Source organism: Halichoerus grypus, chromosome 10, assembly GCF_964656455.1.
Source record: "Halichoerus grypus chromosome 10, mHalGry1.hap1.1, whole genome shotgun sequence".
NCBI lineage: Eukaryota > Metazoa > Chordata > Mammalia > Carnivora > Phocidae > Halichoerus > Halichoerus grypus.
The window spans coordinates 20544908-20557765 of record NC_135721.1 but is presented as its reverse complement, the minus strand read 5'-3'; the positions used below and the strand labels follow the sequence as shown (position 1 = coordinate 20557765).

Genomic DNA, 12858 nt, shown 5'->3' with positions numbered 1-12858 from the left:
GAGAAACGGCCAGTAGCGGTAGAAACTTACTTGTTTCCAAATACTGTTAGGTACATAGGACAGAGGCCAATAGCCTTACGGTTGACCTTCCACTTGGGAGTAGGTAGGTGGCAGCAATTAAGTACCTGTTTGCCTGAACCCCACCCTAAGCCAGAGACCTGATTCAGCCTCCGGGTGCTTCCTGGCAACCGGGGACACCTGGGCAAACCTGACGGACTCTGAACCTTGTTGGTCTACAAGGAAGGAGTTGAGACTATAAGATTATTTTTTTAAAGATCTATTTATCCATTTAAGAGAGAGAGAGAGTGCGTGCATGCAAACGGGAGTGGGAAGGGACAGAGGGAGAGGGAGAGAGAGAATCTCAAGCAGACTCCCCTCTGAGCTGGGACCTCCCCCCTCCCCAGATCACAACTAAGATGAAATCAAGAATAGGTCACTTAAGCGACTGAGCCCCCTGGGCACACCAAGATCTAGTATTTTTGTTAGGACTTTTTTTCCATTATGGAATATAAAATTGAAAAACAGAACATAGAAAAACATGCCAAATCCTACCATTTAGTTACAACCACTGTTAATGTCTTGATGTGCTTCTTTTTTCTTTTTTCTTTTTTTAAGTAGGCTCCGCACTGGTCGTGGAGCCCCACGCTGGCCCAAACTCACGACCCTGAGATCAAGAGCTGAGCTGAGATCAAGCATCAGATGCTTAACCAACTGAGCCACCCAGGCGCCCCTTGGTGTGTGTCATTTATCCATTGACTCATTTAGAACAAATATCACTTAAGGCCCCTGGTGCACAGTGTGAAGCCCTCAGGAATCCTGAGGTAAAGTCAACGGACACTTCCTAGAGCCTGTAACATTTCCTTCTGATCTTTTCTCGGACACTTCCTAGAGCCTGTAGCATTTCCTTCCGATCTTTTCTCGGTGTTTTTTTTGTACAGGCAAAAATGTTTGAAACTTCTCTCAAATTACAGAAACAGTTCCACCTCTCTCTTCTGTCGTCCCTGCTCCTTGACAGACCCTGTCGAGCACCATCCAGGACAACCTTGTGCTTGGACTGATGCACTCTGGTGACTGTGGCAGATGCTGGTGGTGGCCCGTATCCCCCTGGACCCTCTGAGACCATCTGCGGCCGCAGTGGGCGGTTCCCATAACGCTGATGGCAACCCCCTTCATGTTCTCAAACCTGATTCTTCACCATTCTCAAATCGATTATTAACAAAGTCTTTGTTCCCATGCATGTCACTGCTGTGTGTCAGCTGCGCCTCGGCGGCCGTCCTAGCAAGGGGACAGCTGAAGAGGTGGTGGAAGTAGAAATGTATCGTGGCTAGATTTTACCATAGGTGTTGTGTGTGCATGTGTGTGTGCACACGCACATGCACACGTGAGTGCTTATGCGCCTGCGTGTGTGCATGTTTAAATCCACTCTTCCTTTTCTTATTTAGGAAAATACATGCCTATGTTTAGAAAAAATATATATCAAACAGATGCATCTGCACCCTTAACCCCCTTCCCCAGAAGCAACAGTTGCCAACGTTCTTGATGTGTTTTTCCAGAAATATTCTAGGTATAAAAAGCACAGATATTGAATATAGATTCCCTTTTGTATGTAAAAGGCAGCATAATATACACTTTACACTTCACCATATATATTGGGATTCACCCCAAAATAGAGTTACCTCACTTTTTTCCCACAACAATGTTCAGTTGTTTGGAAATGTCCCTTTTGAATGGACATTTTGGTTGTTTAACTCGTTTGCTGTCACAAACAACTCTGCCTTGAACATCCTTATACACACATTTTTGTATACGTGTATCACTACATTTTTGTCAACACTGAATATAATCAATGTCTTTTGATATTTAGTAGGTGACAGAGTTATTTTCTTATTTCATTTTTTTAATTTTTTCTTTTTTTGTTTTCTTATTTTTGTCTGTTTTTTCTTTTTTTCAGTTTTATTTTCTTTTTTCAAAGTGGATTTTTTTATATGTTTATCAAACTGTTGATAATTCTTTTTCAGTAAACTGACTTTTTCTATTTTTTGCCCATTTTCCATCTTACTAATGTAAGATAAAAAACTCTTGTGTTAAGGTTGGCCCCTTATTCAATCATCGTGCTACAAACATGTTGTCTTTTGCCTTTTTACCCTATGTGCTTTTCATCCCCAATTTAAAACTTTTTAGACAGCCTAATTTATTTTCTTTCTGGCTTTCTGGGTTTTGTGTCTTGTTTGGAAAGACCATCCTCCCTTCAAAACTATTTTGTGAAGTTACTTAGTAATTTCTCCCAGCATTTTTCCGGGTTCTTAGTTAAACTTAAGACTCTGGAAATTATTTTAGGCTAGAAATCAGCCCTAATGTTTGTCCTTTCTACCTTGGCTCTGAGATCAATGATCCAGCTTCCCAGAAGTTTCAGGACAATCCAGATTTCCCAGGTCCCTGGCTTAATGGCATATTGCTGGTTGTGACCTAGGACCCCCAAGCCCTCTCCTGTGCACCGGGTTCTTGGTTTAGAACCCAGGGGGAACCTGCGCAGACCATTGTCACTGGGGCACATGGGTTCCAGGTGGCCTCACTGGGACCTGGGTGCCCATGTGACTCGGTCACAGATTGTAGCACTTCCTCTGTAAATTCGGCTGGCTCCTGTCCCCTCTTCTCCCATCCCAGCTGTGCTGAGCCTTGCCAACTCTTCTCTGAGGACATTTGCATCATGCAGCAGCCAGAGGACTCTTGAGGACTGCTTCGCTGAGCCATGGTCTGTTCAGCTGCCTCCGTGGTGCTCCTGGCCATGACTCTCCCCCTGGTGAGGTCACCAGTTGCTCAAGCGTCTCAACCTGTGAGTAAGCCTGGGGCAAGCACCCAGGGAAGGTCTGCAGAGCTGACATAGGGGCCTATCAGCGTGAGAGGCAGCAAGGTGTGGATGAAGGGGCGGGTGGAGGCGCAAGGGCTGGAGGGAGAGGAAGTACTGTAAAAAAGAGAGGCTAGTTTGTTATAAAATCTCTGAGAGGTCAGTCTTATTTTCCAGGGTGTGGGATAGCTTTTGTTTCTTTGAGTCACTGTGAACTCCAGTGATGCCAGCTACATTTTGGATAAAGGTTCTCCCAGTCAAGCTTATAATTTAAAAATGGAAAGAAAAGAAAAATTTTCCAGCATAGAGGACAGGAGAGAATCTGAAGAAAGACAGCAAAGTCAAGATTAGCACTTTTTGATCTCTGTTTTCTCCCAAGAAGACGTCCGTATCACTGTGTGTATCCGTATCCATATCTATATCTATATCTGTTTTTAGATATAGTACCCACATTCACATACAATTTTGAGAGAGGGAGGAGTTGGTGAGGAAATAATTTACAGGAACCAGAGACTAAGGGAAGATGCTGCCTTATGCTCGCCCTTGTGGCAGTTTCTATGGAGAGAACAGAATTCCCCAAGCCTCTGGGCCCCAGCCAGCTCTGCCCGGCCCTCCCCGCTGGTGTTCCAGACACAGCCATTTCAATTAGCCTAGAGGCCCAGGGACAGGTAAATTCAGGAAGGAATTAAGCAAAGCATGTTGACTCTCCAGGGTGTGCCTGGTTCCTGGGTTCAGGTGGGATTTGCAGGCCTTGGCAGAGTCCTTGGGGCTGCATCCCTGGCGCCTCCTACCGGAAGCCTGCTCTCCTCTCCTGATGTGCCTGCTTGATTCTGGCTAGGCAAAAAGAAGAGCTTCAAAGAGATGGAGTCACGCCAAATTAGTCAGGCTAGCCCGAGCCCCCTGGGGAAGAAGGTGTCCCTGGAAGAAACCTGGGGTCAGCATCTCTCAGAGGTCTCTCCTCTGTTCCAGGCACAGAGTCAGGCTGGAGGGGAATCGGGGCAGCAATTGGACCAGAGGAGTGGAAAAGGTGGTGAGTGGATGGAGTGGACAGGAGGAGGAAGGAGGGAGGGGTGGGAGGGCAAGGGGGGAGGACAGGGAGCAGGGAATGAGGCTGAAGAGGACCCACGGAAGACTGGATCCATGGCTGGCCACAGTGGACACTCAGGTCCAGAGGCCAGTTCTCTAGCTGTGAGGCCTGGAGAAAATCATTCATCTTGGAGAGCCTCATCTATAAAATGAGGGGAGGGTGACATGGAGCTGTATGTGAATGCAACGTAGCTAGTGAGGGTTATGGCCCTCTCGAGTCTTGTCAGCTCCTAGCTGGGCTATGGGAGGTGGGATCTGCCCGGGGTCCAGTGACCAGCCAGGTGTGGGAGGCAGAAGGGGACCAGCCCATGGCCTTGCCACCTCTCCTCTACAGCTGCCCCCTCTGCTGCCATAGAATCAGTCCTGGCCTCGGTCTATGTACAGCTGGACTTGCCAAATCAGACCTGGCCGCTGGCACTCTCCAGGACCCTGACTCAGCCCCTTGCCTCGGCTTCCTCTTTCCCAAGAACTCTCACTGGCCTCAGCCTCACAACAGGTAGGGCGGATTCTCTGGAGCCCTGCCTCTCAGTGGGCCTTCCACCACTTGTGGGGGACGGGGAGCTCAGAGAGAAGGGGGCACAGGCTTCCCAGGTCTCCCGCAGCCAGCTCGCTTAGACCGCTGCCGACCCCTCCCATTTCCTGGAGGGTCTCCATGGCCCAGCTCCTTCCTCACCTCCCCACCAGACAGACCCTTCCCTTCCTGTTCCATGTCCCCATCTTCTAAACTTTGGCAGAGGCCCAAGAGGCAGAGGCCCAAGAGGCAGCCGGTGGTGGGCTGGGACTTCTCTGACCCCCGACACCACCCCTGATGACTTTGCCCAGCAGGACCTCTGCTGCTTTGAACCCTGAGTGAGGAGGCAGTCCCTGATGGCTGAGGCTGTTGTGACTTTGGGATGGTTCCAGACAGCCAGCCCTAGAGTGGCTCAGGCGTCAGAGGACTGGCTCTCTCGTACGGCCTGCCCACGTCTTGTCCCCGCCCTCTGCCGCAGAGTGTAACCTCCACAGCAATGGGCAGACCTATTGTGCTTGCCTGTCTGGGTACCAGCGGAACACCAGCGTCTGCTCCCGTCACCCTCCCTGCGAGCCCGCCCACAGCCACAGGCCCTGTGGCTGTCTGGTCCTCGGCCCCGCTGAAGCCGGCTCTTGCCAGTTGCTGCCACCTGGTGAGGAGATTTGGGAACTTGGAAACCAATGGGCCCCTGGGAAAGAAAGCCTGTGTTTTCTCCTCTCTAACCCCTGTATTTCGGCCAGCTGGCCCAAGCCCAGGAGCTCCGCTGGGTGGGAGAATCGCCAGTTATCCTGGCGGGTCACAGCCTCAAGCTTGGGACTGGGTAGTGAGACTAATGAACAACAGGGCTCCTGAGACATATGGACAAGGAGAGAAAGGGCTAGAGTGACAGCTGTTGACCCTAGAGGGCCAGGAAGGGGCTCCAGCAGCCCCAGGTCCCCTAGGGGAGGGGAAATCGTGGGCCACAAGGCTTCCCTGATTGGTTCCCAATGACAGGGTCCTCGGCTGGACCGCAGCAGCCACTCTCATCCAGGGACAAAACAAAACAAAACAGTACTGGGGGCGGTGGGGAGGGAGTGACGAGGAACGGGCTTCCAAAGATGGGGAAGGAGTCAGCTTAACCGCAGAGGGCCACAATTCCTGCTCCAAGGGGTGCCTGCCTTCTGCCTCCCTGCAGTCCCCGGAAGGCTGAGCCTGACCTCCTCGGTGCAGACACCTGGCGCCACTCTGAATCTGACCCTTGTCAAGAGCCGTGAGACCACCAACCTGAACTGGTTCCTGCGGCACGCGGGCAGTCCCACACCCATCCTCCTGCAGCCAGGGACACATGTGTCCCTGGCCTCTAGCCCGGGCCAGGCTGTCCTCAGCATCCTCAACGTCTCCCATAGATGGGCAGGTAGCCAGCCTGCCCTTCCTTTCATCTCTCTTCTCCTCTGCCTTGCCCTTCTCTTTGTCCTTCTCTTCCCCTGCTTCCCTCACCTTCCTCCTCCTCCCTCTCTTCTCCTTCCTGCTTTTCTCTCCCCTTCCTTTCCTTTTGCATCTTTCCATTTATTCATTCTGGGGAAACAAAGGCTAAGGAGCCCACTGATGTGAACAATTTTAACAGGAGAATGCTGAAGGTGGGGTGTCAATTTCGGCAGAGAACAGACATTGTGTTTTGCTTCAAGATGTTGCAGTGGCCATCAGGTGGTTCGGGAAGGGCATCCCCTCGCAGGAAAGAGGTTCACTTGGAATCCATGGCTCCAGGCTATTAAAGAAAAATGTCAGGAGCCTCTTCTCCAGGCCTCTTCCTCCTAGAAATCCTTTCGGGCGCAGGGATCTTTGTTGCTGGGCTTAAGGAGAGGCCGGACCGGGAAGGCAGACCTCAGGTGTGGCTTTAGAAGCAGCAGAGCTTCTGTGGCACGGGGGGGGGGCCGGTGTGTATCTGCAGGTGAGTACACGTGTTGCTTTGAGGCTCAGGGATTCAGGTGGGAGCTGTCCCAGGTGGTGAAGGTGCCCCTGCAGGCAACAGATGTGGCTCGGCTTCCAGACCAGCTCTCCGTTTCCTGGGCCACCTGCCCTGGCTTCCAGCTGACCTGCTGCGTCCCCAGCACACACGTGGCCTACACAGCTTCCTGGAGTCCCAGGGAGGGCAGCAAAGGTACGGAGGGGCTGTCGGGGCCGGGGGACAGGCGGCAGCTGGTCTCCAGGCAGCTGGCTCTCCAGCTCGCAGGAAGCAGAGGCTGCAGTTCCACCTGGGAGTTCTGGGTCCAAGTCCAACCCTGTTTTTACCCCACAAGCAATCCTAATTGTATTGATACAGCAAAAACCACATGAATGGAGATATGTTTGCAAAATGTTTTCACACAATCTTAATGAACTCTCGCAATATACTCTGTGAAGTTCGTTTGGTGATAGGCCCCATTCTACAAATGAGGAACCTGGCTTCAAGTCCTGGGGCTAGTTAGAGACCCCCAGGCGCCCCTCACCAAAATCCAAGCGCTGCCTTCATAGTTTGATGCTCTCGTAGCACTCAGGTCTTCCGCACTGCGTCATCTGCTTCTGAAGTTGCTAGAAAGACTGAAAGGACATCTCTGGGCCTGCTGGGTTCTAGGTCTATTCCAGGCCCAGTAACTGTTCCCTCTCTCATGTTATCTTCAGCCTCCTTAGTCAACAAGCCAGGCTCCCGGTGCTTTGTGCTGGCCGTTCAGCACTGCCCTGTGGCTGACACCACATACACTTGTGAGCTGCAGAGCCCAGGACTGACCCCTCTCAGTGTCCCCATCTCTGTCACCGTCATCCAGGGTATGTGGGACTTGGGGTCCAGCTGGTTGACCTCTTACTGCTTGCCCTGCGTGCTCCTTGACGTTTCCCTGCACTGGGCCCCACAGCCCGTCTCCAGAGCCTGAACATGTTTCTGCCCCAGAAAGGCTGGGGCTGCACTGTGGTTGCTGAGCCTCCCTGATATCATTCTTCAGATGGAGACACCGCCTGCCCTGAGGACTCCTCAGCTGTTGCCTGGAATGTCACCAAGGCTGGCCACGTGGCACAGGCCCCATGTCCGGTGAACAGGACGGGCATAGTAAAGCGGACTTGTGGGCCTGATGGGACTTGGGAGCCCGTTCACAGCAGCTGCACAGACACAGAGCTCCTGGCCTTGCATCACAGAGCCCGGGTAAAGCTTCAGGCCCTGCTGCCCACATGCCTCACCCTCCATGACCTACCCCTTTCTCACTCGGGACCTAGCTTTAGAAGGCTTTCCCTCTGAGGCCCGGCCTGAAGGTCATTCACCTTCTCTGAACTGGAGCCCAGCAGAGCCAGGGAGTGAGGCGGGGGCCAGAGAGTGCCCAGCATTCTCATTGTGGGGAGCGTGCTATTCTCCAAACTTAATCCCACCAAATGTCTGTTCCACTAACATGGGTGTCAGTTCCTTCCATGTGGCTCACTCGATCTTTGCTTCCTGTTCCCTTGGGACTGGTGCGGGGATGGGGAGGAAAGAGCTGGATGGAGGAGGAATGGCCCCTCCCTCGTGAGGACTTGCCCACCCCACTCCCCAATTCCTGCTGTCTTGTGTCTCAGCTGCTACGGGCAGGCCAGGGCTGGCCTGCTGGGGAGGTGCCCCAGATCCTGGCACAGCTGTCGGAGCACGTGATGGCGGTGAGCTCGCCCTCTGACTTACTGGCGCTGCTGGGCACCATATCATTCCTGGCCAAGGTGGTGGTGGATGCTAGAATACAGCTTACCCGCAGGGCCCTGGAGGTGAGCTCTCTGAGCCATGGCAGGGGCCAGCTGGGTAGTAGGGGCCTGAAGCTCTTTACCTCTGGGCACTTCTGTCCCCCTGACATCATCATGGGCTGTCAGCCAGCAGACCTTTCTAGAGTCTGAGTGTCTGCTTCCCTGGTCCGTCTCTCCTCTTGGACACCAGGCTCAAGGCCATGAAATGTGGAGAAGGTCTGATGTTGATAACACATGGGAGGTCAGGAAAGGCAGGAAGGGGTGTGAAGACGTGAGTTCAGAGGCATTCATGTACATGCAGATGCGTGCATATGATGTGAAGCCCCCCCCTGACGCCACCCCCTGAAACACACACACACGATACCTACATGGAGATACTCAAACACTCTTGGCTTGGCTGGACTCACCTAAACCAGCTCTCAATATGGGCAACAGTTGGTGACCAATAAGAGGCATCCAAAAGAATAATCAGGGGCAACAACACAACACACTTCCTATCTGGGAATGTATATCATATGTGGGTGGATGGACGTGCATGTGGCCCTCTACTTCAGAACATCATGCCCTCTACCACTGGGTACCATTCTTAGCTTTACAGACCTGTAGGGGTCAAGGAATTGGAAAGGGGCCCCTTAGGGCCTGGGTGGCCCGAGGGATGGAGGGGAGAGAAAGACTGTCAGATGGAGAGGCCGGATTGCATCAGGAGACCACATACTTGAAGCCACCCCAGTGGTGAGCTGAACAGCTCCCCATTCTTCCCATATAGGAACTCTTCCTTCACAGGTCTGTCTTCCTCTCCGCCTTTCTTTCCACCCATGGGTCTTCTGCTGGACTAGGAAAGGTGGCTTTGGGGCCGAGTTCCCTGTGCCCCTGGCCCAGTGCTGTGGGCTCTAGCGGCCAGGGCTCATCTCTCTTTTGGGATCTCTCTGTTGGGCATCACAGGCTCTCCTGAAAACCACAGACAAGGTCCTAGACATGGACACCGGCTCTCTGTGGGCCCCAGCGCAGGCCCAGAAGCCCTCAGCGGGCTCAGGTTTCCTGCTGGCTGTGGAGACCCTGGCCCGCAGCCTGTGCCCACAGGATCAGCCCTTCTCCTTCAGCTTACGTAACGTGCAGCTACGGACCCAGCTCCTTGGACCTGCGTTTCCTGCTGACTACAGAGTCTCCTTCTCCACTCAGGCCCCATTGCAGGCATGCATTCCTAGGCGCTCACTGGCCCCACTGGGCCATAATGGAACGAACGTCAGTGTTACTAGCATGCTACTGCGGAAACTGGACCATCTTCTGCCCTCAAACTATGGCCAAGGGCTGGGGGACTCCTTCTATGCCACTCCTGGGCTGGTCCTCTCCATCTCCATCATGGCAGGTGGCCAGGCCTTCAACCAGGGAGAAGTCATCATGGACTTCGGGGACACAGCTAGCACTCCCCACTGTGTCTCCTGGGACCACGATCTCTTCCAGGGCAAGGGGGGTTGGTCAGATGAAGGGTGCCAGGTGCAAACCGCTCACGCCAGCCCCACCACTGAGTGTATCTGTCGGCACCTCACTGCCTTCTCCATCCTCATGTCCCGAAATACTCTTCCAGAAAACCCCACCCTGGAGCTGCTGAGTCAGGTGGGCTTGGGCGCCTCCATCCTGGCCCTGCTCGTGTGCCTGGGCGTGCACAGGCTGGTGTGGGAGCCGTGGGACGGAGCAAAGTTGCCTACTTACGCCACATGGCCCTGCTCAACGTGGTGCTCTGCCTTTTGGCTGCGGACACCTGCTTCCTCCGGGACGCCAAAGCCCACTCTGCCTGGCGGCTGCCTTCCTCTGTCACTTCCTCTACCTGGCCACCTTTTTCTGGATGCTGGCTCAGGCCCTGATGTTGGCCCACCAGCTGCTCTTCGTCTTCAGTCAGCTGTCCAAGTGCCGAGTACTCTCCCTGCTGGTGGTCCTTGGCTATATGTGCCCAATGGGGTTTGCAGGTGCTGCCCTGGGCCTCTACCTACCCCAAGGGCAATACCTGGGGGAGGGGGCATGCTGGTTGAATGGGAAGGGAGGGGCACGCTACACCTTCGTGGGGCCAGTGCTGGCTATTGTGGGCGTGAATGGGCTGGTACTAGCCATGGCTGTGCTGAAGCTCCTGAGACCTTCGCTGTCAGAGGGGCCCCAGGTGCAGAAGCGCCATGCCCTTCTGGGGGTGACCAAAGCCCTGCTCATTCTCACCCCCATCTTCGGCCTCACCTGAGGGCTGGGCCTGGCCACTCTGCTGGAGGAAGTCTCCATAGTTCCTCACTACATCTTCACGATTCTCAACACCACCCAGGTGGGTGACAGTGTGGTGGCTGTGTTTTTGCCCTTTTAGATGGTCTAAGTCACTGCCAGTCCCTTCTCAAGGAGGTATCATGGTGAAGCAGAAGAAATAGTGTCAGGAATTTTAGAAGACTTAGGTTTGGATCCCATTTCCTCCACTGACTAGCTGGAGAACTTCGGACAAACCTCTGTGAGCTTTGGTTTTCTTATCTGTAAAATAGTATCTGGTTTTGCCAGAGAAGTCAGGGAATTGTCAGTCCTCAAAACTTTGATATCTATCCTTTGTAACCAAAGCAGTGAGAGAAGTACCTGAAACGGATTCTATGCACCAAACGATGTGAATATGCAGAAAACTCTAGATGGGAAGCCTCGGGACATGAATTAGACAGGAAGACAGAGGCTAAAGGAAAAGGAGAGGGAAAAGAGTTGACTTTGGTTGATTCCTTCCTCCTTGACTAACTTATCCCCATATCTCTCTTTTAGGGTGTCTTCATCTTACTGTTTGGTTGCCTCACAGACAAGAAGGTGAGTCTGCCCACCTAACCCATCTGACTTGCGGTGCCCAGGCCAGGACTTGGGCTGGCATAACCAGGGCGTTACGTCTCCTGCAGATACGAGAGGCTTTACTCAAACGCTTCTGCCGCACCCAAGCCTCCAACTCCACCATCTCCCTGGTGAGTTGCTGGCTCAAATCCTCAGTTCTCCCGCTGAGAGCAGGTTAGAAGCAGCTGTTCCACAGCCTTCCTAAGAGGCACAGCTAGGAGCCGAGAGGAGTTTGGGATTGTCTTTTAGAATGAGCATGTTTCAGGTTCAAACTCCCCAACAATGGAGAAAAGAGCCCCGTCAGAGCAGTCGAGAGTCAGGTTCCTGGGCTCCTGATTCCAACCTGGGCTCCTGGGGACTCTCTTTGTGCCTGGTTTCTCCATTTGAAAGTCTGCCTCCAGTTACTATATGAAGGGAATAGGTCGGATCGGTAAGCATGGGAGTCAGCGTAGCCGAGAGCAGAGTTCCTAGGATTACTGTGGCCCCGGCAGGAGGGCAGGTGAGAACGTGAAGATGGGTACAACCTCATCAAAGGAGAGTTGATGATAATAATAATAATCACCCTGCAGCTGGGCCTTTCTGTCCCTTCCTAGGCTACCTATGAAACCTACATCCCAGAACACAGCAAAGGAAGAAGTGAAGATGCCAGGTGGGAAACAAGCCTTCCTGGGAGCAGTGTGAGCGGCACGGAGTGAAGCCGAGCGTAGCAAAGGGCTTCCTGGCGCAGAAGGCTCTTCTTCTTGTAACTGTCCCAGCCCAAGGGTTGGAAAACAGACTTTTCCAGCATAGACATTTCTGGATGGGATGGGGAAGGTGGAGGCCTCAGAGAGTAGATGGCATAGCATCTTCTATTGCTTTCACAGAAAGCTGGAGGGAATTTTACTACCACCAACCCTTGATTCAGTTCACTCAGGAAATTCCTTTTTTGCACTGTCAAATATTTAATTATCCTGAAAAACCTTTGCTTGGAAAGAATTGCCATTGGTGGGCTTGGTATCCAGAGGGGAGGGCAGCCTTGCAAGTTCTCCTTCACCAGCCCAGAGCTTCAGGGCGAGCCCTTTTATGGGGAAGGCAGAAGCTTTGAGTGAACCACACGAGCTCATGTTGCTCCTCCTCCAAGGGAGTTGAGGGAATGTGCCTGAATCCACGAGGATGGGTCCTGGCCCAATGCTCTGAGCCCTTCTGCCCTCCCAGAGCTCAGCCATTGGCAAAGACAGGCTAATGTTTCCACTAGTCACGTTCCTTTCTCTTGCAGGTCACCTGTCCCCACTAAACTATTCAAGCAAAAATAGCATGAAAAACTAGCCAAAACTACCTAAGGAATAAGCCTGCCTCTGCTGTAAACATAATCAACAGATATTAAAGTTCAAAATGATTGCGATTAATCATTTACAAGTCTCAACCAGTTTTTGACTAATCAGTAGTTCATGTTACAGATATATTTGATAAAAATTGTTTTATCTTTAACTATTCAATGATTTCCTTTCTGATTATTTCTTCTCTATGGCTAGCAAGAAAAAGGATGGCTTAATAACAGGAACTCTGATCTTCCAAACATTAAAGGTGAAGGGCAGATTTTGGTTCTTTTCAAAGTTTAGGAAAAGGTGAAGCTAATAGGTCCCTTTCTTTAACTTTCACAACAATATCAATATAAATATAAGTTTCATAGACGTATGCATGTATACACCAAGTCACTGATCTGAGCACCTTTGTAAGAATGCATTAACAACTTTATTTTTTTTTTTAAAGATTTTATTTATTTACTTATTTATTTGACAGAGAGAGACATAGCGAGAGAGGGAACACAAGCAGGGGGAGTGGGAGAGGGAGAAGCAGGCTTCCCGCCGAGCAGGGAGCCCGATGCGGGGCT

General features: G+C 52.1%; 1 protein-coding gene across 1 annotated transcript in view; it reads left to right on the top strand.

Annotated features, from left to right (window-relative positions):
- Window positions 1-12373, top strand: part of ADGRF3 (adhesion G protein-coupled receptor F3) — a 38324-nt gene extending 25951 nt beyond the window's left edge. The window contains exons 3-17 of the mRNA XM_078056074.1: window positions 619-821; window positions 972-1134; window positions 2665-2833; window positions 3815-3875; window positions 4266-4427; window positions 4921-5094; window positions 5617-5835; window positions 6370-6579; window positions 7080-7223; window positions 7397-7593; window positions 7998-8177; window positions 9096-10458; window positions 10929-10970; window positions 11057-11119; window positions 11582-12373. Coding sequence (XP_077912200.1) covers window positions 2750-2833; window positions 3815-3875; window positions 4266-4427; window positions 4921-5094; window positions 5617-5835; window positions 6370-6579; window positions 7080-7223; window positions 7397-7593; window positions 7998-8177; window positions 9096-10458; window positions 10929-10970; window positions 11057-11119; window positions 11582-11592 — 2910 coding nt within the window. The 5' untranslated portion in view covers window positions 619-821; window positions 972-1134; window positions 2665-2749 and the 3' untranslated portion in view covers window positions 11593-12373. The remainder of the gene's footprint in view (window positions 1-618; window positions 822-971; window positions 1135-2664; window positions 2834-3814; window positions 3876-4265; window positions 4428-4920; window positions 5095-5616; window positions 5836-6369; window positions 6580-7079; window positions 7224-7396; window positions 7594-7997; window positions 8178-9095; window positions 10459-10928; window positions 10971-11056; window positions 11120-11581) is intronic.
- The last annotated feature ends 485 nt before the right edge of the window (window positions 12374-12858 follow it).